The sequence below is a fragment of the Pan troglodytes genome, chromosome 4 (assembly GCF_028858775.2).
Source record: "Pan troglodytes isolate AG18354 chromosome 4, NHGRI_mPanTro3-v2.0_pri, whole genome shotgun sequence".
NCBI classification, from domain to species: Eukaryota; Metazoa; Chordata; class Mammalia; order Primates; family Hominidae; genus Pan; species Pan troglodytes.
Window position 1 is genome coordinate 100,843,073 of NC_072402.2, and position 25,420 is coordinate 100,868,492.

The 25,420-nt window shown below is 36.0% G+C and overlaps 2 protein-coding genes across 44 annotated transcripts in view; one reads left to right on the forward strand and one right to left on the reverse strand.

Annotated features, from left to right (window-relative positions):
* The window catches only part of GIN1 (gypsy retrotransposon integrase 1), a 158,315-nt gene extending 150,989 nt beyond the window's left edge, over positions 1 to 7,326 (reverse strand). For 7 of the 8 annotated variants that reach the window (XM_063811460.1, XM_063811462.1, XM_063811463.1 and 4 more), the window contains exon 1: positions 7,245 to 7,326. The gene's annotated coding sequence lies outside the window, so the exon portion shown is untranslated. The remainder of the gene's footprint in view (positions 1 to 7,244) is intronic. The other variant, XM_063811464.1, reaches the window with a different exon arrangement.
* A 54-nt stretch (positions 7,327 to 7,380) lies between these two features.
* PPIP5K2 (diphosphoinositol pentakisphosphate kinase 2) overlaps positions 7,381 to 25,420 on the forward strand; it is an 82,766-nt gene continuing 64,726 nt past the window's right edge. For all 36 annotated transcript variants that reach the window (XM_054684469.2, XM_054684473.2, XM_054684477.2 and 33 more), the window contains exons 1-4: positions 7,381 to 7,669; positions 16,478 to 16,875; positions 20,637 to 20,832; positions 23,914 to 24,004. In XM_054684469.2, the coding sequence (XP_054540444.1) occupies positions 16,762 to 16,875; positions 20,637 to 20,832; positions 23,914 to 24,004 (401 nt within the window). In that variant the 5' untranslated portion in view covers positions 7,381 to 7,669; positions 16,478 to 16,761. The remainder of the gene's footprint in view (positions 7,670 to 16,477; positions 16,876 to 20,636; positions 20,833 to 23,913; positions 24,005 to 25,420) is intronic.

A 25,420-nucleotide genomic window follows, 5' to 3' on the forward strand; every position in this document is an offset into this window, starting at 1 on the left:
TGAAATCCCTGTCCTCACGGAGCTTATGGTATAAATGAGAGGAAAAGAGGAGTAAATCAGCATTTATACAGTTTAGAGTGGTGTTGTAACAGATGTATGCAAAGAGTACTATCAAAACAGATGTGTAGAGACCCAGATTCACCTGGAAAAGGAGGAAAAGCACTGATTGTAGATGAGGTAGAACCTTGAACTTTATTCCATTGCCACTGCCTTAGCTCACACTCACCTTCTATCTGACCTTGCCTCCTCTGTCTCTAATATAGTCCCTGTCCTCACTGCAGTCACAGAGGTCACACTAAAACACAAATCTTATCAAAATATTCACTTAACTCGAAATACATCTTTTGCCATTCCTGATTGTTTTAGTCCACTTGGGCGGCTATAACAAATATACCATAAACTGGATGGCTTATAAACAGAAATTTCTTTCTCACAGTTCTGGAGGCTAGGAAATACAAGATCAAGATGCCAGCAAATTTAGTGTCTACTGAGGGTTCACTTTCTTATAGGCAGCTGTCTTCTCACTGTAACTTCACATGAGGGAAGGGGAAAGGGGTTTCTCTCAGACTCTTTAAAATATAGGCACTAATCCCATTAATGAGAGCTCTGACCTATGATCAAGTCACCTCCTCAAAGTTCCACCTCTTTTTTTTTTTTTTTTTGAGACAGAGTTGCGCTCTGTCGCCCAGGCTGGAGTGCAGTGGCATGATCTCAGCTTACTGCAACCTCTGCCTCCCAGGCTCGAGCAAATTTTGTTCCTCAGCCTCTCGAGTAACTGGGACTACGGGTGCATGCCACCATGCCCAGCTAATTTTTATATTTTTAGTAGAGATGAGGTTTCACTATGTTGGCCAGGCTGGTCTCGAACTCCTGACCTCAAGTGATCCACCCACCTTAGCCTCCCAAAGTGCTGGGATTACAGGCATGAGCCACCGCGCCCAGACCCAAGGTCCAACCTCTTAATACCATCACCTTGGTGGTTAGGATTTCAACATATGAATTTTGGGAGAATACGACCATTAAGACCATGGCACTAATGATATCTAAATACCTCTGCCAGTATACAAGGCTTTATAAGATATGGTTTTTATCAATCTCTCCATCTTTTTCTCTTGGCATTCTCAATTCAAAACATAACCACAGTTCTTCAACCATCCCATGCAGTGTGCTCACACCTTTTCATTGATATTTTTGCCTGGAATGAACTTTATTGCTATTTCTCCAGCCCCTCATCATATTTCAAAACTCTGGCTAGGTGTAATTTCCTGCAGAGTGTCTTCTAACCACTCCAACCTGGAATAACTTAAAATTTTAAGAATGAGTTGGAGTTACAAGATTAGATTTCTATTCTATAAAGTGTATTGTGCACCAATATGGAATAGAGATTGGGGTAGAGACAGGAATACCTGTACCAGTCAGCTAGGAAGCTACTGTATAATTAAAGCAAGAAATGAGGAAATTCTGAGCCAAAGCAGTGTCAGTATAAATGGATAGATACATTATATAAGAACTGTAACTGACTAGATGTGTGGAGTAAACACAAAGAAGAATCTGGGATCACTTCTGTCTGAAGCTCTGGCTTAGGGAGAAAGATGACAATATTAAGCAGGTTCTATTCTTCATGGATGAACTCGGCATGTAAAAAGTAGGTGAAGTTAAGGCAATGGAAGAAGGATCAGATGGAAAGTGTACACAGTAGGAAGTGCAGTGAACATATCCTTATCTTTCAACGTTCACATTAATGAGTTCATTCATCCATGAATCCTTTCTGACCACATCCCCAATCTCAGGGAGAATTGTGCACACCCTCATTGGTACATTCACAGTAATATGTATCAACCTTTATCATAAAATCTGAAACACTCTATTGAATATATTAGTTTATATGTCTCTCTCCCAAATATATTGTAAATCTTTAGGGACATGAGAATAGCCAGAGAAATAGGAAAAAAGCCAGAAGAGGTTCTGGTAATAGAAGTCTGGGAAATACAGAGTTCTTAGAAGTACACAGAGAGGCTAAGTGATATAAGAACCATAATGTAGCTAGTGGTTTTGGCAACAGTATACAGTATAGTTACAGTATAGCAGGGCAGTTGGCAACCAGACTGAAATGACACAAGGAATGAATGGAAATTCAGAAAGTGGATTTAGAAACTTGGGCTTAGCTATAAAGGCAAGGAGCTACAAGATAGTTGCTAGAGACAGATATAAGGTTCATTCATTGATCTAAAAAATGTTACTGAGTAACTGCTATGTGCCAGTTACAACGTTGGAGACAGGGTAATAAACAAGATGTAGATTCTCTTGACCTTCATTGAGTTTACATTCTAGTGGGGTTAAAAGTTTTGACATTCATGTTCATAGCCACATCACCCACAACAGCCAAATGATGGAAGCAACTCAAGTGTCCATCAATGGCTGAATGGATAAACAAAATACGGTGTATATATTCACACACCTTTAAAGGGAAGGAGATTCTAACACACGTTACCACATGGATGAATCTTGAGGACATTAAGCTTAGTGAAATGAACCTGTCACAAAAAGATAAATACTGTAAAATTCCACCTATATGAGGTAGTCAGAGTAGTCAAATACATACAGACAGAAAGAATAATGATGGTTGCATAGAACAGGGGGTGAGGAGGAGAGAATGTAAGAGTTATTATTTAACTGGTCAAGAGTTTCAGTTATACAAAATGAAAAGAGTTCTTGGGATGGATGGTGGTAATAGTTGTAAAACAAATGTGAATGTACTTAAAGCCACTGAACTGTACACTTAAAAATGGTTAAGATGGTAAATTTCATGTTATGTGTGATTTACTACAATTGAAACAATTTTTTTTTGAACAAGATTGTTTTGCTTTCGACAAGGGAGTAACCCAAAAAGTTTAATGCTAATGGAAGGGCTTCTAGAAAGACCACTGAAAAGAAAGGAGAAAAAACTTATGGTATGATGTCCTGAGATGGCAGCAGGGGATGACATCCAATTCACAAATAGAGGGATTCGTCCTGTGATCTCTTCCAATAAAGATATTATAGTGAATATAACCATGGAAGAAAATTATTTCTTTCTGAAATGCCACTAAACATTCCCACATAGGCTTCTGACTAGAATGCAGAAAGCTGGAGTAACTCCCCCTCTACCTCTGAGAAAAAGTGGGACAAAATGCCAATTTTCTCCAAATTGATCTATAGATTCAATGCAGTCCCAATCAGGAACCCTCAAGCTCTTTTGCAGAAACTGACAGGCTGATTCTAAAATTGATATGGAAAGCTAAAGGACTCAGAATAATTACAACAACTTTGAGAAATGAATATAGTTGAAGAATTTCACATTATTTGGTTTCAGGACTTTCTATACTACTATGGTAATCAAGACTGTGTTATAATGGCAAAATGACAGCCTTAAATCTATCGAACAGAATAGTGACAGAAATAGCCACTCAGTTATAGTAAACTGATTTTCAACAAAGGTGCCAAGGTAATTCAATGAAGAAAGGATAATCTTTTCAACAAATGCTGTAAGAATTAAACATCCTTTGAAAAAAGATGAACCTCAACTCATACCTCAAATGATATGTAAAAATTAATTCATGATGGGTCACAGATCTAAATGTACAACTTAAAACTATACAACTTCTCGAAGACAACAACAAAAATCTTTGTGAGCTTAGGTTGGGTAATGGCTTCCCAGACAGCAAAGAAAAAGCAGCTATGCATAAAGAAAAAATTAAAATTTTTATTCCTTAAAGAACTGCTAAAAAAAGAGAAATAACACTGGGATAAAATATCTGCAATACATATATATGATAAATAACTTTTTCTAGAATTTATAAAGAACTCACGAAGCTTAACAAGAAAGCAAACAACCCAATTTAAAACCTGGAAATACACTTCACTAAAGAGATATGATTAGCAAATAAACACATGAAAAAATGCTCAACATCAATAGACAATAAAAAATGTAAATTAAAACTACCATAAGATATGACTACACACTAACAACAACAAAAATAAAACAAAACCTAACAATGCTAGGTACTACCAAGGATGCTCTTACTGGTGATAATAGAAAATGATGTAAACATGTTGGAAAACAGTTTGGCAATTTCTTATAAAGTTAAACATCAATTTACCATATGGTCCAGCAATACCAATCTTAGATACTAACCCAAAAGAAAATATGTACACCTAAAAACCTGTAAGTGTATGTTTTTAGAAGTTTTATTCATATCAGCCAAAACCTGAAAACAAATGTTCATCAACTGGTGAATGGATAAACAAATTACAGTAGATCCACATACTGGAATACTATTAAGGATTGATAAGGAACAAACTATAAATAGACCTAACAATATGAATAAATCTCAAAATCATTATGCTAAGTGAAATAAGCCAGACACAAATGGCTATATATTTTATATTTCTGTTTATATGACATCTGGAAAAGCCAAAAGTATAGGAAGAGGAAATAATTTTAAAAAATTAAAAATTTTAAAAACAATTGCCAACGCAATTGCACTGCATAAGAATGTTTTGGTCAAGGATGGACTGCCTATTGGTCCCGTAAGATGATAGCAGAGCATATATAGAACCTGATATAGGTCATCTGATATTAGCACTGCAGATCAAGTAGGAGAAATAAATGATACCCAATAATGTGCAGGGACATTTGGTTCTCTATATGAAGAAAAAAAATATATATATACACACACACACACACACACATATCATCTAGGTTCATGTAGGTAGAGTCTGTATTCGTGCAATGCTGAAACTGCCTAACAAAGCATTTCTCAGAATTTATTCCATTGCTAAGTGACTCACGACTACAGCTGCAAATAGTTATGCAGTATTTTACTATGATAATCCTCACAGTACTTCATGAAGTAGGTAGTAGTTTTACATCCATTTTACAGGTAGGAAAATGGAGGTTCAGAGATTGTCCAATTTACTCAAGGTAATAAAGTGAGTACATGCACTGACACTTTTAACTTGGTGTCTCTTACTTCAAATTTCACGCTTTTCCCCCCTGCTATACCAGTAAGTCAATTACTTGTTATCCTTAGCTTTTATAATACTTGGTTCAGGCCTCTGTTACACAAATTATAAAGTGATTTTTGTAATCAATAATTTAGATTATAAATGAGGAATGGAAAGAGCTTATTAATTTTTTATGTTTACATTGTTTAACATAATGTTCAGAACACAGTGGACACTCAACTATTTGTGAATGAATAAAGAATTACCTGCATTTCCTGAAAGGAGAATTAAAAATTAAAGCAAATATTCCAGAGGTAAATTATTTCACTTTTGAAAACATTACAGTTCACTTTCACATACATGGCACTATAAGTAAACTGTGTCTAAGAAGGTATAGACTTAAGCCTTAATATCTATGTTTGGAAAAGGACATAATATCTATCCCTTTTTTGCAATTATGAGGATGAAGATTAAAAGTCCTTTGTATATGGTAATGTACAATTATTATCATATCTAAGTATTATCATCCATATCAGGCTGTTTAAAGTAACAGAGAACCCTTTCTTTTCCCAAAATCTTCACCTACATGAAAAAATATTTTAAAATCTCTTTCCTTTCATTAATGGTATTAATGTTTTATAGCAATGTTTATAAAGCTTCAGTGCTAAGAAGAAAATAATCAGAAGACTCAGGAATTGTATCCTTTTATAACGATATAACAGTCTAATGCAGTTCACAAACTGCTGGTTCTGGAGGTAGAGAGACAGATGACAAGGAGAAATAGAAAATGCGTAAGAAAGAAAACTCAGTTCACGAAAAGCATAGCCTTTGAAGTAGTTAAAAGTTTTACTGCTAATAATTGGTATTCATATACAAAAGTAACGTAAAAGAAAGTTTTTTGTTTTTTTTTTCAAAGCCCATACATACACTACTTGGTCCCTAGAAACAACGTATTTGAAAAGTAGTTAATATGAGAAAATGGCTTAAAACTGTAATATTCGAGACAAATATAAATATCTTCTTATACTCTGATTGCTAAGTAAAGGTATCATTTACAAGGGGGATTAAGTGGTTTCTACTACATAAAGAAAGACTGTCCTGGGACTTCTTTGGATATGCTCATATTTTCAAGAATTTCTCTTAAAATCATTACTTAATGTACTTAAACATGTAGGAATAAGAAAAAATGAAAGTGATTGATTACAACTTGTAGTTTTGCAAGAGGAATGTCAGGGTCACATTTGGTTAAGCTTTATACACTTTGTCCCCTCCATAAAAGCAAATAAAATCAACTCATTGCTTAATTCCTTTAATAATTTTGTGTTCAATAAAGTAAGGCAGTTAGGCATTATGTCAAGATTAGGACTTAACTGTTTCACCAAGGGTTAAAACCAAAGCCACCAATTTAAGCCCCTAAAAGGTTATAATACCCGCTGGTTCCATCTTAAAATCTGCAATTTTCAATCAACATGTTAACTTGGATCGGAATTCTGACATTTGAATTATTCTATTTTAAGCTCCAAAAAATGGACACGCACAATTTTATGCAACGTCAAGGACCTGTAAATTTAAATACACTTCTCTGTAATCTGGTTCACTTCAGAGTACAAATTCATTGAACAAAAAAATGCCTTCATCGCCATATGCATTCACATGAAGCCACATGGGATAAATGCATTTCCACTTTAAAAAGTATCTACTTTGGTTCAGAAATGCCCATTTAAGAAAAACCTACACTGAGATAAAGTGGACATTTTTCTTTTAAAACTACGTGACAGGATTCCCTCTTGACCTCACGTTTATCCCCGCCACGTATTTAAATTTGGGGCGAAATTTCTGATTAAATGACTGATCAAAGTAATGGGGAGAATTCTTCAACGCCGGCCAAAAGTGCTTAGTCTCAAACGCTGTGAGGGAGCATGTCCTAAGCTTTGGGCGACTCGTTAACGGAATCTTAAGGGCAAGGTCCAACCACACTCAGAATCAGCAGGAAAATGACCGTTTGGTAAAACTCAATTACACCCAGTAGGCACCTCCCCAGGCCCGAAACAGCACTCGCCCTTTCTGCTCAGCTAGCGCGGGACATCGCAACGGCCAAGGCCTTCCTATCTCAAAGGCGCTTGCGCAAAATCTCCCCACAGACTCAATTAAACCCTTCCTTAGGCCGGTCGAGGCAAAAGGTTTTGAAATTACTGTCGGGTTACGCCTCACTTTAAAAAACAGTAGGTATGACACAGCACACCAGAACGACCACTCACCGAGGTGGTCCTAAATTCAAACGACAGATTTAAGCTTCCTCTCGTGATTTATCTCGCGCTGCCGGAAGCGGAACTACCCGGGTCCTTTAGAGGGCAGTCCTTTGGGGAACCTTGGAACCACGGTCAGAAAGGTTAGGACTGATCATTTGGCTCTTGCCGGAAATCGTTCCGCCCGGAGAGGTTTCGGCGTGAGACCCGAGGAGGGCGGGGAAGAGGCGTGACGGAGATTCCTGAGGTGTAGCAGCCTGAGGTTCCCTTATGTGGCCCTATAGCTGTTACTGAAGGAAGTAGCCTACGTCCACGCCTACAACTGAAGTCTCTTGACAAACACCTCACCCCTGCCTCCGGGATGAAAGGGGGTAACCTAGACCTGAATGGGCTTGACCATCTCACAACTGCTCGCGTGACGACCGCATTCGTGGCAGGTGAGGGCCCAAAACCGGAGGAGAACCGGAGATGCGGAACCTCATCATGCCAGGGTTGAGGCGGCTGCTGGGCTTCTGCTTTGTCTCCTGTGCTCTGCAGACCCTAAACACGTGCTCCACCGAGGGGCTTGTGCTGGAGAGAATGACAGCCTGGGCGTGGAGCGACAGTACAGCTTTGAGGGTCCTTTCGCGCCTTGATTTCTCCTCCTGCTCCCCCATGGCTTCCCTTTTTCATTTCTTTGGTTCGAGACGCCAGAAATTGAAGATCAGCTAAAAGGGAATCGCTGAGCTTCTACCCCACGCTGTGCCTGGCTCCACTGAAGTGATTAGCCTCGAGTTATGGGACTGCTGTGGGTAGAGGTGGCTTTTTAAAAAATTTTCTGCCTTAGTCTTTATCCCTCTCTCTGTCAACCCCACACCCACTTTAAAAGAACAAAAGCCTCATGTGTTGCAGCTTTTCATAGTAGGGACCGAGGCTGCAGGGCATTGCCGCACCTAGTCATTTGGAGGGCGTTGCAGCCTTCTGCGCCTTGAAGAAGAAGGGGCCAGGGTGATGATCCCTGGATCTCATTCACGAGGTTCTTGACCACTTCCTGGGAGATTGCGACTCTTGGTGTCCTTTGGCTAGTAGTTGTCTTGCTGGAAGGCTTAACTGTGGAAGTGGGAAGCATAGCTGACCTTAGCACGTAAAATCCTCGCTGTACACTGGGACAGGATTTTGTTTTGCTATTGAGAATTCTTAAATGAAATAGATATTTTTTTTGTCCCAGATAGATAAAATAATAACGATAGTTGCCATTAACTGAGTCTTATGTGTGCCGAGTGCTTTACATATTTTGTCATTTATTCCTCTCAACAATTCCAGGAGGTATGTTAGATTATTATCACCATTTTACAGAGTTAGAAATGGAGGCTTTGAACAGTCAAGCAACTTACTCTATTAAACATTTGTTATAAGTAAACGTTTGAATCTGTGTTAAAAACCAGATCTGTCTGCCTTCAAAATCTGTATTCTATTGTCCTGTCCTGTTCTTCCTCGATTTCAATTTCTTCACTAACATTTTCAGTGTCTGAAAGTATCCATTCATTTAAAAAATTTTGGTGTACCTACTTATATGTCTGACAAAAGTTAGACATGATCTCTGTCTTTATGGAGCATTGTGATGCAGAATTAAGTAGTGCAAAACCCAGAATACTGTACTTACTGCAGCACAGGTTTATTTAAAGCAAATGACTAAACTGACTTGCAGAAAATTTTAAAATCAAAGGTTGCTGTTTTAAATTTTAAATTCATATGACTTTCAGAGTAGTTGTTGTGAGGGTATTAAACTGAACAATTGGTAGAACATCTGTTGATTACCCAAATAAGTGCTATGAACCAAGTTAAGTAGTGGGAATATATAGATTAGGTCCTCATTCTTTAAAAGCTCCCATGCAACCACAATATAGACAATGTTATGGACTATTAATTTTCTCATGTGGAAAAGGAATTGTGGTTATGTAGGAAGGTGTTCTTATTTTTAGCAGATGCATACTAACGTACTTAGAGTTGAAGTGTGTTGATATCTAGTACTTTCAAGTGGTACAGCAAGTGTATGTGTGTGTATGTGTCTGTGTGTATAAATAGCAAATATGGCAAAATGTTGGCAATTGTGAGTATAATGGTGGCATATAGATGATTAACAAACTGTTCTTTCAACTTTTCTGAATATTTGAAATTTTTCATAATAAAAAGTTGGGGAGGAAAAAACCCAACCCTGATGGAAACAGATAAGTGAAAAGATAGATCCAAAATGCTGCAGAACATAGAAGATGGGAGAGGGTTTTTATGTGTATTTGGGGCCTAACAGAGGTGTGATAGTTCTCAGGAAAACCTTCACTGAAGACCTTCCAGTTGGTTTTTGAATGGCGGATAGGAACTTTCAAGGAGAGCAGTGAATTCCAGGCAGAAGGAAATGCAGGTTCAGCAAAAAGATATTAAATGAACGTTTGAAGAAGGAAAAAGAAATCAACAAGAAGGTTGTGTGGAACTTGGAATAGGCTTTTTTTGTGTGTAATCTTATAAATGAGCCAGGTTGCCTTTGCCAGCCTGCAGAAGCCTATTTATTCCCTATTACATGGATGTACTATTGGTGGAAAGGAGACACCGTTTATAACAGTGTTTCCATTGGAAAATGCTTTTGGAATTTCAGGAAAACTGGTTATGTGTTTGCGTTCAGGCTAAGCAGCAGGAGCAGGAGCCCCCATTTCCTCTGATTTTGAGAGCAGAGATTTACTAGTTTATAGTTGGGCTCCTGAGGGAACCCATGAAAAGGGCTACAGTGATGGCTTGGAAATATTAAGTTCAGGTAAGGGGGATCTGAATACTAGGTGGGACTGATGGATGATCCAGGGTGTTATTTTGAGGATCAGGTAGCTCTGGCCGTGACCAGTAAAGGTATGGAAGAGATGATTATCCCAGGCAGTAGTGTTCATGATAGTCTCAAGCAGTGTGGTAAGACTAGAAAAGGTGTAAAGAGGTCTCCAACAACAGCAGTGGCAAAGGGGAGTTTCTGTGGCTTCATTAGACAAGAGGTAAGTAGATACATTCTAAATTGAGTTATTTATATTTGTTCCTTGCCAATTAAATTTGCTAGAAAACTGTCATAACAACATTTAACAAAATATTAAACATCTAACATTTACTGAGTGCTTAATATGTGCTATTTGCTGTGGCATCTGTATTGTAATTGTCAAAACAATATATGAGATTCATAATCCCATTTTACAGATGATGACTAGAGAGGTTCAATAACTTGACTGAGGACACAGAGCTGAGCAACTTGCAGAAAAAGTTTTCAAACCCAGTTTTGAATCTAGAGCAGTTGTTCTCATAGTGTGATTCCAAGACAACGAGCAACATCAGCATCACCTTGGAACTTTTGGAAAGGCAAAATATTGGGCCTCACCAGAGTTTTGAGTTTAGTATTAACAAGCCCTACAGGTGATTCTGTTGCATGCTAATGTTTGAGAACCACTGCAGTGAGTGTGGACATTTTTAGTAGCATAACACTCATTTCAGATTTAGAAATCAGGTTTAAGGGATATTTGTCTTTTGTACAGTTAGATTCCCAAACCTGGCTGCTCATCCATTTGTAAAAATACAGTTTTTCTAGTTAAGAATTACTGTTTAGGAATTCCTAATCTGTGATAAGCCCAGTAACTTGTGTTTTTACAAGTCTACCAGATAATTCTGATGTAACCAGTCCATTTTGGGACCACTGCTATAGAAGGAATTCTAAAAATAAAGTAAGGTTCAACACTGATATTTGAATAATGTATGTATCTTTATGCCCAGACAGTTAGCATATGTTGAAATTAATGACTGAACATTGATCAAAATGCTAAATAATATGGAAGTGCTATATGTATAAACTGTACTTCGTTCAAGTATCAGCGCTTTAAGTGAAATAATACAAACCATTTTGAATGTCCTGCATCTCTTATGATGCTCATAAAATCTCATCTTGGCCGGGCGCGGTGGCTCACGCCTGTAATCCCAGCACTTTGGGAGGCTGAGGCGGGAGGATCATGAGGTCAGGAGATTGAAACCATCCTGGCTAACATGGTGAAACCCCGTCTCTACTAAAAATACAAAAAATTAGCCGAGTGTGGTGGTGGGTGCCTGTAGTCCCAGCTACTTGGGAGGCTGAGGCAGGAGAATGGTGTGAACCCGGGAGGAGGAGCTTGTAGTGAGCCGAGATCGTGCCACTGCACTCCAACCTGGGGACAGAGCGAGACTCCGTCTCAAAAAAAAAAAAAAAAATCTCCTCTTGTACTACGACATATATCCTACTTAGGTGACAGAAATGTATTTGAATTTATTTTATATTTTTAGTTTTCTGAGAATTTATATTTGCCATGCTGTCATAAGGACTGTGGAGTCCTTATTTTTGCTCTTTAGTATAACGGCCTTTGGTTTAAACAGACCTGGGTTTGACTTCCATTTGCAACCCTTATTGGCTGTGTGATGATGATCAAATTACTTGAACTTTCTGAACCTCAAGTCTTAATTTATAATGACAAAATGGACACATATCTACATACGTAAAACATTTATAAAATGAAGAATATATTCCTAATTCCAGGATGGCTGTGAGATTGTTAAATCACAAAGTAGTAAGTAATTTCTTCCCAACTTTTTTCATATTAAGGCATACCTAGAAAATGGTAGTATTTGTACAGTATCCTGGGGAAACTGAAGAGAGTGCTACTGGAAGCAACTGGCCAGGGTTTAACAGCTGCCTTAAAGGCTGAGGCAATTAATTTCTTGGCATACTTACAATTCATTTATGGTGAGGCAACATGTTGGGAGGCTCTGAATTTACAAGTAAGGTACTTACTAGGTAACAGTGCCTAATAAATGTTCCTTCCCTTGAGATTTATGTTTTGGAGGGATATACATAACCCAAGCTGTTAAATAACAAGGTTATATGTGACCAAAGGTCAAAACAAATGATTCAGAGAAGAGGTCTCGTAAATTGTTAAGGGAAGTTTTGTAGAGGAGTATCTATTGGATACTTGAGATGTGCCAACCACCAGAAGACAAAAATTCTGCTTCATCGGTTTTATCTCCTTTTTATTATAGGAAATTTCCTATAGTACTTGTTTTCAAAAACTGGTTCTCAAACTTGGCTACATATTGGAATTACCTGGGAAGACTTAAAATTACCCGAACTCTACTCTCAATCATTTTGATTTAAGTGATGTGGAGTATAGCCTAGACGTTGGGATACAAGCACTCTTAGTATATTATCTTATATATAACATCATTAAAATGACCTATGAGCTATGTACAATTTACAGATGAGGAAATTGAGGCCATAAGAAGTTAACTCACTTGCTCAAGATCAGCTAATTGGAGTCAGTCAGGATTTAAACCCAGGTATTTTAACCCCTGAATCCATGCTCTTAACCACTAGCCTGCTCAGTTTTTGTTTTTTATATGACATCTCTAAGTATCTCTCATATACTAAAGTGGAATAACAGAAAAAAAAAGAAAGGCTTCCTTCACTTTATGTCCTTTAGAGGTCCAATTCCTCTGTCCATCTTTTATAAACTCTTCAAAATAACTGTCTGTATAACTTGTCTGTATTTCATCTCCTTCTATTTTCTTGTTTGTTTGAGACAGAGTCTCACTCTGTTGCCCAGGCTGGAGTGCAGTGGTGCACTCCCAGCTTACTGCAACCTCCACCTCCAGGGTTCAGGTGATTCTCCTGCCCCAGCCTCTTGAGTAGCTGGGATTACAGGCGCATGCCACCATGCCGGGCTAATTTTTATATTTTAGCCGAGACGGGGTTTCACCATGTTGGCCAGACTGGTCTTGAACTCCTGGCCTCAAGTGATCCGCCTGCCTCAGCTTCCCTAAATGCAGTGCAATCACATTTAACAAATTGAAAATTCTTACTATGGCTTCTCAGTCCTTTGTGTGCATCTTAGCTACTTATCTGACATGATTTTCTACCATTTTTCCTTTGCTTGCCTGCTCTGCTCCACCTTACTCTTTCATGAACATGGGAAATATGCCAAGCATACTTCTGCTTTAGAGGGTTTATACTTGATGTTTCTTACCTGGAATGTTCACACCATATAACCCCATGGTTGGTTTCTCATTTAAATTAAATTTATATTTAAATGTCACCTTATTAAAGAGGTCTTTCTAACATGTATTTATTTGTTGATTTACCTAGTCCCTCACCAAATGAATGAATGAGACATGTTTCAGACCTAAGGTCATAATCAAATGAGGGACATATATCTATATACTTCATACAGCATTACAGACTTAAACAGAACTTTAGTAAGTTAACAAAAGGGGACAGACCAGTCATTAATTCATACCCTTGGGGAAAAAAAATCTATTGGATACATACTTTTTTTTCCCCGAAAGTTGATTTCTACTTACACACATATTTTGTAAAGTATTTCAAAAATGTGGGAGAATTATATTGAAAAGACTATGTATTAGTCAGGGTTCTCTAGACGGACAGAACTAATAGGATAGATATAGCTACAAATGGGAGTTTATTAAGTAGTATTAAGTCACACGATCGATCACAAGGTCCCACAATAGGCCATGTGCAAGCTGAGGAGCATGGAAGCCAATCCGAGTCCCAAAGCTGAAGAACTGGGAGTCTGATGTTTAAGAGCAGGAAGCATCCAGCACAGGAGAAAGATGCAAGCTGGGAGGCTAAGCTAGTCTATCTAGCCTTTTCACATTTTTGTTTTTTTTTTTTCTGTCTGCCTTATATTCTAGCTGCGCTGGCAGCTGATAAGATGGTGCCCACCCAGATTAAGGGTGGGTCTGCCTTTCCCAGAACACTGACTCAAATGTTTATCTCCTTTGGCAGCACCCTCACAGATGCACCCATGATCAATACTTCGCATCCTTCAATCCAATCAAGTTGACACTCAGTATTAACCATCACAGAATAGTAGGAAACACAGCCCAATAGGTCTGCACAGCTACGACCATTAGTTCTGCCATTGTGTCATGGACTTATTAACTGATTCTTTAAATTTTATTTGTATGTATTCCAGACTTTTTCCAATGAATACTCTAAAAGGCTAAAAAAAATTAATTTTCAGCTTTACCTCTAAAACAGTATTGTTTTCACTTTGTTAGAACACTTTAACTAGAAGGAAGTATAATACAGTTTTAAAATAATGTCATAAAATGTGTGTATACACACTCATATTCATGTATGTATACATATAAGTACATACCTATATATTGCATTGACATACTGGACCTGGCATTTCCTATCATTGCCATTCGGAAGTAGATAGTGAGACATTTATTACATTATTACATGTTGCTATTATCTTTTTTATTGGTGTGTTTATCACACTAAAACAGAAAATGTCAATTTATTTGGCTATCTTCCTACTAGACTAAAAGCTCCTTAAGGAAAAGAGCCATGTTTACTTTGACTTTATATAACCAGCACCTAATACTATGCCTTCTATAATAAGTAAATAGTGTTTGTTGGATAAATATATTCATTTCAACAAATAATGAACAATTCATTCTTTTAGATTTACATGTTAGAGTCAGTAGGGAGTTTGGTTTACAGGAGTGTTCATGGAAACTATGGTTTATTGAGTGTTTAATATACGCCAAGCACTTATGCTATCTCACTTAGTCTTTACAGGGTTACAGGGTGTTACTATACTCCCTTTTTTATAGACTAATAGCAACTAGCACAAGTCACTAGTTAAGCACTGACAGATGAAAACAGATGTACCTGACTCCAGAACATTCCCCTTCCATTATCGAAATATTTGAGCTGTTTTTAGATGGAAAGAGTAGAAAAATTGAAAGAAACCAAGAGATATTTGCCATTTGACAGGAAACAGAACTGAGATCAACTTATCCACCAACATGAAGTTTTACAGCCACTGGAAACTTTCTGTTGTTGTTTTTTTTTTTCAGTAAACATTTTTACATGTTAAACAGTACAGAGGAATAGAACAAAAGGCATTGATTTATAAAGTAAATTATTTCTGCTTTTATTTTTAAATTACAAATTATTTTAAATGTAACGCTGTATTTTAAAGATGGTTAAAGTGAAGGCTGACTGGGCAAATTGATTTTAATGTCTACTGGGGAGTCACCAAGTTATACTGGAATTAGATCTTTAGGAATAGAACTTTTGGAGTTATGCTTTTAATTCTACCTAGCATATTGTTTGACTTTCAAGAATATTTGATCAAGTAATTTATTGTACTACCAGTAATCAAATGAAGCATTTGTTATGTAGTTTCATCTTGGTATATAATTAATTTTAATATGACCAGGAAGCAAGTACATGTAAACAACTATGGTAAGGAATATTTTGAGATGCTACTGCTCTTATAGTTCTTATTTATTTATTTATTTATTTATTTGAGACAGAGTCTTTCTCTGTTATTCAAGCTGGAGTGTAGAGGCACAGTCATAGCTCCCTGCAGCCTCAAGCTATTTGGCTCAAGCCATCCTCCCACCTTAGCCTCCCAAGTAGCTGGGATTACAGGTGTGAGCCAATGAGCCCAGCTATGATAGTTCTTTAACTGATAGTCATGGACGCCTGGTTATGTGGAAGAGTTTGAATGTCAGTGAATCACATAAAATTCTTGCAGAATTTAGTGCATATGTACTTTTTTTTACTGGGGAGGAGATCCATAGATTTTATTAGATTTGTTAAAGAGTTTTTGACTTCTACATGTTTAAGAGCTGCTGTTAAATGAAATCTTGTTCTGACTCTAATTTTTTTTTGTTCATTTATGTATGAGACCAGAATATAGAATTGTTATGTTCCCTAAAAAAACTGTTTACAGACAACTTTTACAAATTGACTTAATGTAATTTCAGATTAATATTTGTCAGTGGTTTTTAAAGCTGCATTCCATTTGTCTGTTCTTTTCCATTCCATTCAGATATTTCATAACTATGTGCTAAGAGATTTAGCTTTAATATAATTTTGTTATAATTTGAGTAATTTTCTCTTAATTAGTTTAGCTATTTTGGGATGAGGAATTTAATGTGTAGTCTTTGTTAATTCGTATGTTTGTCAAATTGCTAAGATGTATATTACTGAAGATCAGTTTTAGTTTCTTAATTTTTTTGCTTTTATTATAAGTAATTTTCTTATGGGAGAAAATGTATTTTCATTTTGACAATATACATCAAGTTATTGGGCTGATTTCACAAGTGTCATTAAAAATTATTTTTTACATGAATGTTTTTGGAGTGCACTCTCCAAAATTAGTTTTTTCATTGCATTTTAGGTAAGAAGATTGCTGTATCAACTCAAGAAAGCAGTAACCTCACTGTCTTTGTATTTTGAATTGCAACAACAACTTTGATATCAACAATGAAGCAATGATATCTAAGAACAAAAGAGTATTTGCCAACAGTCATCATAATATCAAGTGATTGTATAAGCAGAAACAAGCTGTCACAGACCTGTGTGTCAGCTAATATATGGAGAATGCTTTCTTCTGATACTATTTACTTAGAGGCAGTTTTAATATAAATCATTTCAATTATATCTACATAAAATAAAATAAAAATGAGTGAAGCCCCCAGATTCTTCGTTGGACCAGAAGATACAGAAATAAATCCTGGAAATTATCGACATTTCTTCCACCATGCAGATGAAGACGATGAGGAGGAAGATGATTCTGTAAGTTGTTTGTTTTTCCTTTGGCGAGAGAAGACCAGTACAGTATAGGCTTTTTACTAATCACTGTTAGTCTTTTTTTGTTGGAAAATTTTTGAACTGAAAAAGTATATTTTGTTTCATGACTGATGTTGTTGAATCTATGATGAATCAATAAATACAGTATGGGTCAAACCTTTATGTTGTTTAATGATGCCTATTTTAGTTTCTTTCAGTGATACGCATAGTGTAACTCAGTGTTAGGTAACAAAAGTGGCAAAGAGAAACAGTAATCTGGGCCATAAATCCAAAAGCTTTCTTGTATGTAGAAATACATAACAAATAATTGAAGATAGGTGGAAGGAAATAATTTTAAAGGTACAAAAGAAGAAGGATTACTTAAATAGATTCATTAAGCTTCTGTTAGCAATGTGAGTTCTGGTTGAACCGAAGATACTCATATTTATTAACTTCAGAAGTCTGAAAACTGAGTGGCTAGAAGGGTAGGCTACCTAAAGTATCTATGTGTTTGTGTGTGTGTCTAAAACTTGTTCTCTTTCTGATATCATGTTCTATCCATACTGGATCTTAGGAATGATATATATTTATTATGCTCATTTTGCTATAGTTACATTAGACCAATATTTTTCTTACTCATCATTTAATTTTTTAAGTAGAGATTGCTTTACTGTGAATACTGATTTAAAATACAGACCTACAGTATGTGTTTGCTTTTCATATATTTCTAATTGGAAAGAGAATTTAGTTTTAAGAGAAAAACCTGTTCTATTTTGTAAAAATAGTAAAAACAAACTAAAAATATTGATTAGATGACTCTTTAAGCCCCTTTTTATAACAATATCTTTCACAGTGGAGTTACACATATCTGAAATGCAAACTCTACTGTTAACTCATTTAAAACCTTCAATGCAGAGCACCTTTGCTACCTCCTGCCCCTGAAAAACTAGATTTTCAGGCAGGCTTCTCTTACCAGCTCAAACTTTTCTTCATCTGAAGTTTTATCTAGAAGTCCTATAAGTAAAACATGAAAGCAGAGCGTCTCTGGCTCACTTAAACTAGAAAGCACTATTGACTCAGCCTCTACTACCTTTGTCCCCTTTTTCTAGAGTTTTTCTGAACATGGTATGAACACCACTAGCAGATCAAAGCCAGGCTTCTTACATGTAAAGGCTTTTATGTCTCATCTATATCTACATCCATACCTCTCTCCCATTCTTTCTACCCTCTATGTTTTAGTAACATCAAAATTTTTATTTCCACATATTTATTGTCATACCATGCGTCTCTGCTATTGTATGTACTCTTTTACCTCTCTGAAATGACCTTATTTTGGGATACCTTGTGAATTATTTTTCATTCTTCCAAACCCTCCCCAGATTTCACATCATTGACTCTTTCCATTCTCTTTGCTCTTTTTCCCATCACAGATTGGAATACTTCTTCCTCATTACTGTGTCTTTACGTTCCTGTATATACAGTTGTCCTTCAATATCCATGGGGGATTGGTTCTAGGACTCCCTGTGGATACCAAAATCTGCAGATGCTGAAGTTCTTTTTATAAAATTATGTGATATTTACATGTAAGCTGCATCTACCCATATGTTTTAAATCATCTCTAAATTACTTATATCTAATACAATATAAATGCTGTGTAAATAGTTGTTATACTGTATCATTTAGGGAATAATGATAAGAAATATAGTCTGTATATGTTCAGTACAGATGCTTTTTTTCCCCCCAAATATCTTCAATACATGATTAATTGAATCCATGCATGTAAAACCCATGGATATGGAGGGCCAACTGTACTTCTATTCCATGTATCACAATTTATTTTATTATTACTGTGTTCCCTGTTAGAATGAAAGTACTTTGAGGACAGGTAATTCTGTATATCTAATCTTCAGTGCATAGTATGATGCACCATTATCACTTTACAGAAGCTTGATTTAGTTCATTTGATGTATAGCTTTATATTTATAAAATTATTTATTCCAGATCATTCTCCTGTTTTTAAGATTTCTCTCCTGTTTTTAAGACTTCAAAGATGTGACTATAGTTTTTTTAGACATTCAACCTAACAAAATACCTCAGATCTGTTTAAAAAATTATCTTCATGATTTTAAGGTTTTACCTAACAGAGAAACTCTGCGATTGTGTCTTAAGAATGTAAGTTTATTTATACATTTTAAACTTGAATGGTTCCCATTCATCTTAGCCAGTGAGCAGATATTCATTAAATAGATTTATAATAAATAAGACAATATATTAGCATTTAAAAAAATTGTAAAGCAATGTGAAATGTTAGGTTAGAGTACATTTGTTGTCTGGGGAAATCTACTTTAGGAACATTATAATGAACTGTACCAAAACTTTTGATCAGGAAAGCATTGAATAAGGGCATATAAAAGTGGATGTTCAGAGGGATAAATACAGAAGATTCCAGGAGGGTTAGCATTTATAATCTATTTGATTTACCAATCAACTCTAGTACAATTTGAACTCTACATTTCATGAGTTTGAGGAGACAATACAGAAATACTGTTCAAGGCATAAAAAAAGAACAATTTAGGCTGGGCGTGGTAGCTCACGCCTGTAATCCCAGCACTTTGGGAGGCCGAAGCAGGCAGATCATGAGGTCAGGAGATCGATACCATCCTGGCTAACATGATGAAACCCCATCTCTACTAAAAATACGAAAAAAAAATTAGCTGGGTGTGGTGGTGCATGCCTGTAGTCCCAGCTACTTGGGAGGCTGAGGCAGGAGAATTGCTTGAACCTGGGAGGCGGAGGTTGCAGTGAGCTGAGATTGCGCCACTGCACTCCAGCCTGGGCGACAGAGCGAGACTTTGTCTCAAAAAAAAAAAATTAATTAATGAATTCTGATGTTATCCAATTTTATTTTTAGTTATATTAAGACAAAGCCCAGAAAAGCACTTTCAAGCCTAGATTATAATGTTGTATGAAATATATAAAGTATCATGGAAGAAAGAAAAATTGAAATGAGAACCTCAACACAGCTTTTGTATATTTGATAAAACTCTCAAGCACTTAAATGCAAAGATCACCAAATGAATCTTGAGTAATTTTATAAATCTAGGAGCTGCTCATAAATCAGTTTCTATATCCTGCTTTTTAAGTTTTAGGCTGAATTGTGGCCTTTGAGCTGTTACGAGGATGCCAGAGATCAGTAACACCAATGAATAGGAGTTTTGACTATGAAGACAGGAGGGGCAAAGAGACTTGACACCTCTGTTAGCAGTGTGGCTTTCTTAGAAATTTTCTTCCAAGTTGTCATCGGTGACCAACTAATATTCAAGTGCAAACTACAATAATAGTTCAATACTTATAGCTTTGTAGTCAGGACTATGTCTTACTTTAGGCAAGAGAATTCTTTATCTTTCTACATAGAGTGGATGGGTTTTGACTGTTATTATACTTTACTGGTGTGAGGAGGATAAATAAATGCTAGAGGTAGTTAAAGAGGGGGTACTTTCTTAGTTTGAAATTTCATTGAAAATAGCAACCATATTTATTCTGAAAGTGTTTTTGTTTTTAAATTTGTTTCCAGACTTTTGTAGAAAACTGTTTTTTAAATGTTTATTATAACAATGATATAATTTTTTAAAATTCCTTTGTTTGTTAATGTGTCACTTTTATTTATTAATCACATGCCTTATCTACTTTTGGAAAACAAATGAAGATAGCTGTACTTTGGAGTTCATGTAAAGTTAACCCGATTTTTTGTTTCATTTTTGTTTTAGCCACCAGAAAGGCAGATTGTGGTTGGAATATGTTCCATGGCAAAGAAATCCAAATCCAAACCAATGAAGGAAATTCTTGAACGGATCTCCTTATTTAAATATATCACAGTAGTAGTATTTGAAGAGGAGGTTATTTTGAATGAACCAGTGGAAAACTGGCCTTTATGTGATTGTCTTATTTCTTTCCATTCTAAAGGTATTAAGGGGAGTGGGGGAGAAACTCCTTTATCCTCTCTGTTTATAAAACTAATACATATTAATTGTAGACTATGAGATAAAACAGAAAAATAAACATTAACTCACTTTCATGGACAGGTGATATTAACATTGTGATATATTTCTTTCCAGTGTTTGTCTTCTATGTGTATTTTCATTTAATTTAGTGTCATAGTGTATGTGTAATTTTATATTTAACCTTTTTCACTATTATATCAAGAAGTTTTTTTCCCCTACCATATCATTCTTAGATAATGTGGTTTTTAATGGTGGCATAGTATATCATTGTGGATATACCATAACATATTTAAATTTATCTAATATCCTAACATTTGGAAAGTTTCCAGTTTTCACTATTAAAAATAAGGTTGTGTGATCTTTTTCACTGCATATTTTTGTTTGCATCTCTAAGTTTCTTAGGACAAGTTCTTGAATTATTGAATACTTTAAGCCCCTTTCTATGCTGTATAGAACAAGATCTATCATTTTTCATATACATATTCATACTTTATTTTTAAGAACTTAATAATTTGAGATTTTTAGACATTCCTTGCTATATTTTATTAATCAAACTGAAATATCACTTCAGCCCAAGTATTATGTCATTGTAAATTCCACTAATCAAAATTATTGCTGAGGGTACATCTGAAAATTCATAGCCTAAGAATCTGTGAATTAAGTGAATTTCCCACTAAGAACTATTAATTGAAAAGATGTGCTCTCGGTTGTAAATGTATTCATATTTAATCATCACTTGTTACCAAAATATGTTCTCCTGAGCTATGTTAAAGTCTTACTTCAGCAGGAAGAAGATGGAGCATGGTTGTGCTACCATAGCCTAAATTGATGTTCATTATTTCATAGAGAAGTCAAGACACTGATCTCCAAAGACTCAGGCTGCTCATTTTAGAGAACCTTAAAATTTCTTCCTCCTTGAGAGTAAAGCATTCTTCCCTTACCCTCACATGGTTCTTTCTATTAATGTTATATTTGCCTGTAAAAGCTAGGTGTTATAGCTAATTTCATATTCCACATACCATCTCTTGGTAGGGAAAAAGTTTCTCTTTAACAAAAACAAAAGCAGGAAACTGTGTAGGTGTTTTCTATTTGCTGAATTCTGTAAGGAGGCTTCAAATCATAGACATTGAGACATCTTTACAAGCGATGAATTCTGAGAGTCTTTATAAAACTTGCAGGATTTGTAATTTGTGGCTAAGTGGTTCTTGATATAAGGTATCTGTATTTAAATTTTAAAAACTAAGAGGAGTTTAGGAATAAATCTGGTTTAACTGGCCACAGCTTTTTGTTTTAATTTCAGCATGTTTTAATACTTTTTCTCTTAACTATTCTGGTAGTACTATAAAATATAGTCTCTTCACAGGTATACTTAGTATTCCATAGTTGAATACTAAAGTTATGTATGCTTGCTGATTTTTATCCTTTTCCATAGATATTTATTAAAATATTGCCTCTTAAGGAATAATAACAGGTAACATTTATTGAGCACTTACTATGCCAGGTACTGTGCTTAGTGCCTTATATCCACACTATTATTAATTCCTCAAAACTCTACTAGGTAAGACTGGTATACTACTCTTTTGTGCTGGTACCAGAGGCTTAGAGACATTAAATAAATTTGCCCAAGGTCACATAGCTAGTGAAAGATGGAACCAGGATTTGAACGCTGGTTTATGTCTTTAACTGTTACGGTATACAACTGATGATGTGTATTGATGGATAAAATTGGAGACTTTGTGTCAATTTTTTTTTCCCCCTGGAGGACAGGGTCTTGCTGTGTCAACTAGGCTGGAGTGCAGTGGTATAGTCATAGCTCCCTGTAACCTCAAACTCTTGGGCTCAAGTGATCCTCCCACCTCAGCCTCCTGAAAGATAGAACTACAGGTTGCACCACTACCCTCAGCTGATTCTTTTGAATTTTTTGTAGAGATGGGATCTTGCTATGTTGCCCAGGCTGGTGTTGAATTCCTGGCATCAAGCACTCCTCCCAACTCGGCCTCCCAAAGTACTGGGACAGGCAAGAGCCACTGCACCTGGCATTAGTGCCAACATAGAGAATAAAATACAATCATTAAAATTTTTTAGATTTTGGGGGAGGGGACCTGTTCTTAACTATATCTACTATTTGATTTGTTTTCATTGTAATTAGTACTTTTACCAGTCTACAAGTTTTAGGGAGTTAATTTCTAATATTTTAATGTTGACCTAGCAATAGCATGAGTCTGCTCATATATTTTGAGCATATATGTCATATATGAATTAAGTTTTGCTTCCGTAGCTTTTTTTTTTTTTTTTTTTTTTGAGATGGAGTCTTGCTCTGTTGCCCAGGCTGGAGTACAATGGCGCGATCTCCACTCACCACAACCTCCACCTCCTGGGTTTGAGTGATTCTCCTGCTTCAGCCTCCCAAGTGTCTGGGATTACAGGTGTGCGCCACCACACCTGGCTAATTTTTTGTAATTTTAGTAGAGATGGGGTTTCACCATGTTGGCCAGGCTGGTCTCGAACTCCTGACCTCAGGTGATCCACCTGCCTCGGCCTCCCAAAGTGCTGGGATTACAGGCATGTGCCCCCACGCCTGGCCCACTGTTTTTAAAGGCACATAAGTCTTTGAATATCAGCTAATTTATGTGTGTAGGCATCAAAATATCTAAGTGAAAAGAAGAGATGTTGAATACATTTTTAAAAAATCACCAGGTGATTCTGATACACCCATGTTATTTACATATAGATTTCTCTTTGTGTATGAGGTGAATCTTACCTTATTTCAGGTGACTGACTAGTCAGACCTTCACTCACATGTCAGTGCTCCAAATTTGGTTATATAACCACTGGTTTGTTGTGCCTTAATCAAATTATGAAAAAATAAGATTTAATATATAAGTTAAATCAAGGTTTATGTATATATTCCATACCTTTTATAGAAGGGTGTTATGTGTTAATGAAATGAATCTTTTATGGGAGGTGGCATCAATTCAAGTTAATAAAGTATAGATGCTTATCTTGAGATTATACAGAATATGTTAATAATATGTGTTCTTAGGATTTCCACTGGACAAAGCGGTTGCCTATGCAAAACTCAGGAATCCATTTGTAATCAATGACTTGAATATGCAGTATCTCATACAAGATAGGTGAGTGGTGAAGTTGGCTGAATTAAGGGACGGAAAAACAACATTAATTTAGTACCTACTGTACACTGACATGGCATCAGGTGTTTTTGCATTATTAATTCATTGTACTTTCAAAATAATACTCAGAAATAGTTATTTATTACCTAATTTTACAGATGAGGAATCTTGATAATTAGGAAGATTGATTAATCTACCCAAAGTCACAAGTAGTTCCCCACGTAGTAGGACAAAGACTTAACTGAGATTGTTTAATTTCCAGAGCCTACTAAACCATTCAAACTTATGAGCACTTTTTCTGTCATGGGACTGATGATGAAATTAGGACTTTACTCATTATAACTAGATTTTTTTTTTTTTTTTTTTTGAGATGGAGTCTGGCTCTGTCGCCCAGTCTGGAGTGCAGTGGCGGGATCTCGGCTCACTGCAAGCTCCCCTTCCCGGGTTTCCGCCATTCTCCTGCCTCAGCCTCCCAAGTAGCTGGGATTACAGGTGCCCACCACCACGCCCAGCTAATTTTTTGTATTTTTAGTAGAGACAGGGTTTCACCATGTTAGCCAGGATGGTCTCGATCTCCTGACCTTGTGATCCGCCTGCCTCGGCCTCCCAAAGTGCTGGGATTACAGGCTTCAGCCACCGCACCCGGCCTATAACTAGATTTTTTAAATGGTAAAGTATACCTATTTTGAAAAATATTATACTGTATATCTTAGCATTCATTTAACAGGTAAAAAGCATGGATTTCTAATAAATTATAAAATATGAGTGTATTTATGTATTTCATTCAATCGATGTTTCACTCCTATAGCTATTCTCATAATCTCACCAGCATTCTATTTTCTTGTTTTACCATTACAATATGAGATTTTATGTGTATGAAAAATGCTTTGTAAATATGAGACCTTATGGTTTTTTCACTCTATTTTTTCCTATTCTTCCAGAGAGTAACATTATTAATATCTAAAATTTAAAACATTTTCTCTACATTTACATATTAATTCATATATATGTTTTTTTATATATATATACAGCTATAGCTATAGAAATGTATGTTCGTTTTAAATGGTTTGAAAAGTAAAAGCGTACTGAAAGCCATTTAATCTTGTCACTGTATCTATCATATTTTTTCCTATAGAAAACAATACATACATAACAATCACATTTTACCAAATTAGAATCACTTTTCTCTAGTATACTGTGAACATTTCTCCATGTCATTAAATACTATTTGAGCATAAGGCTTTTAATGCTTAGGTAATGTTCTATCATTGTGATAATATCAACTTTATTCAGCCATTTTTAAAATACATTTATGTTCTCAGTTTTAATAATTAGTTTCTCAATAAGCTAGAAAAGAATTGTGCATAAATTTGTGTTCTTATTGCTGAATATTTCCTCAGAATACCTTTTTTGAATATT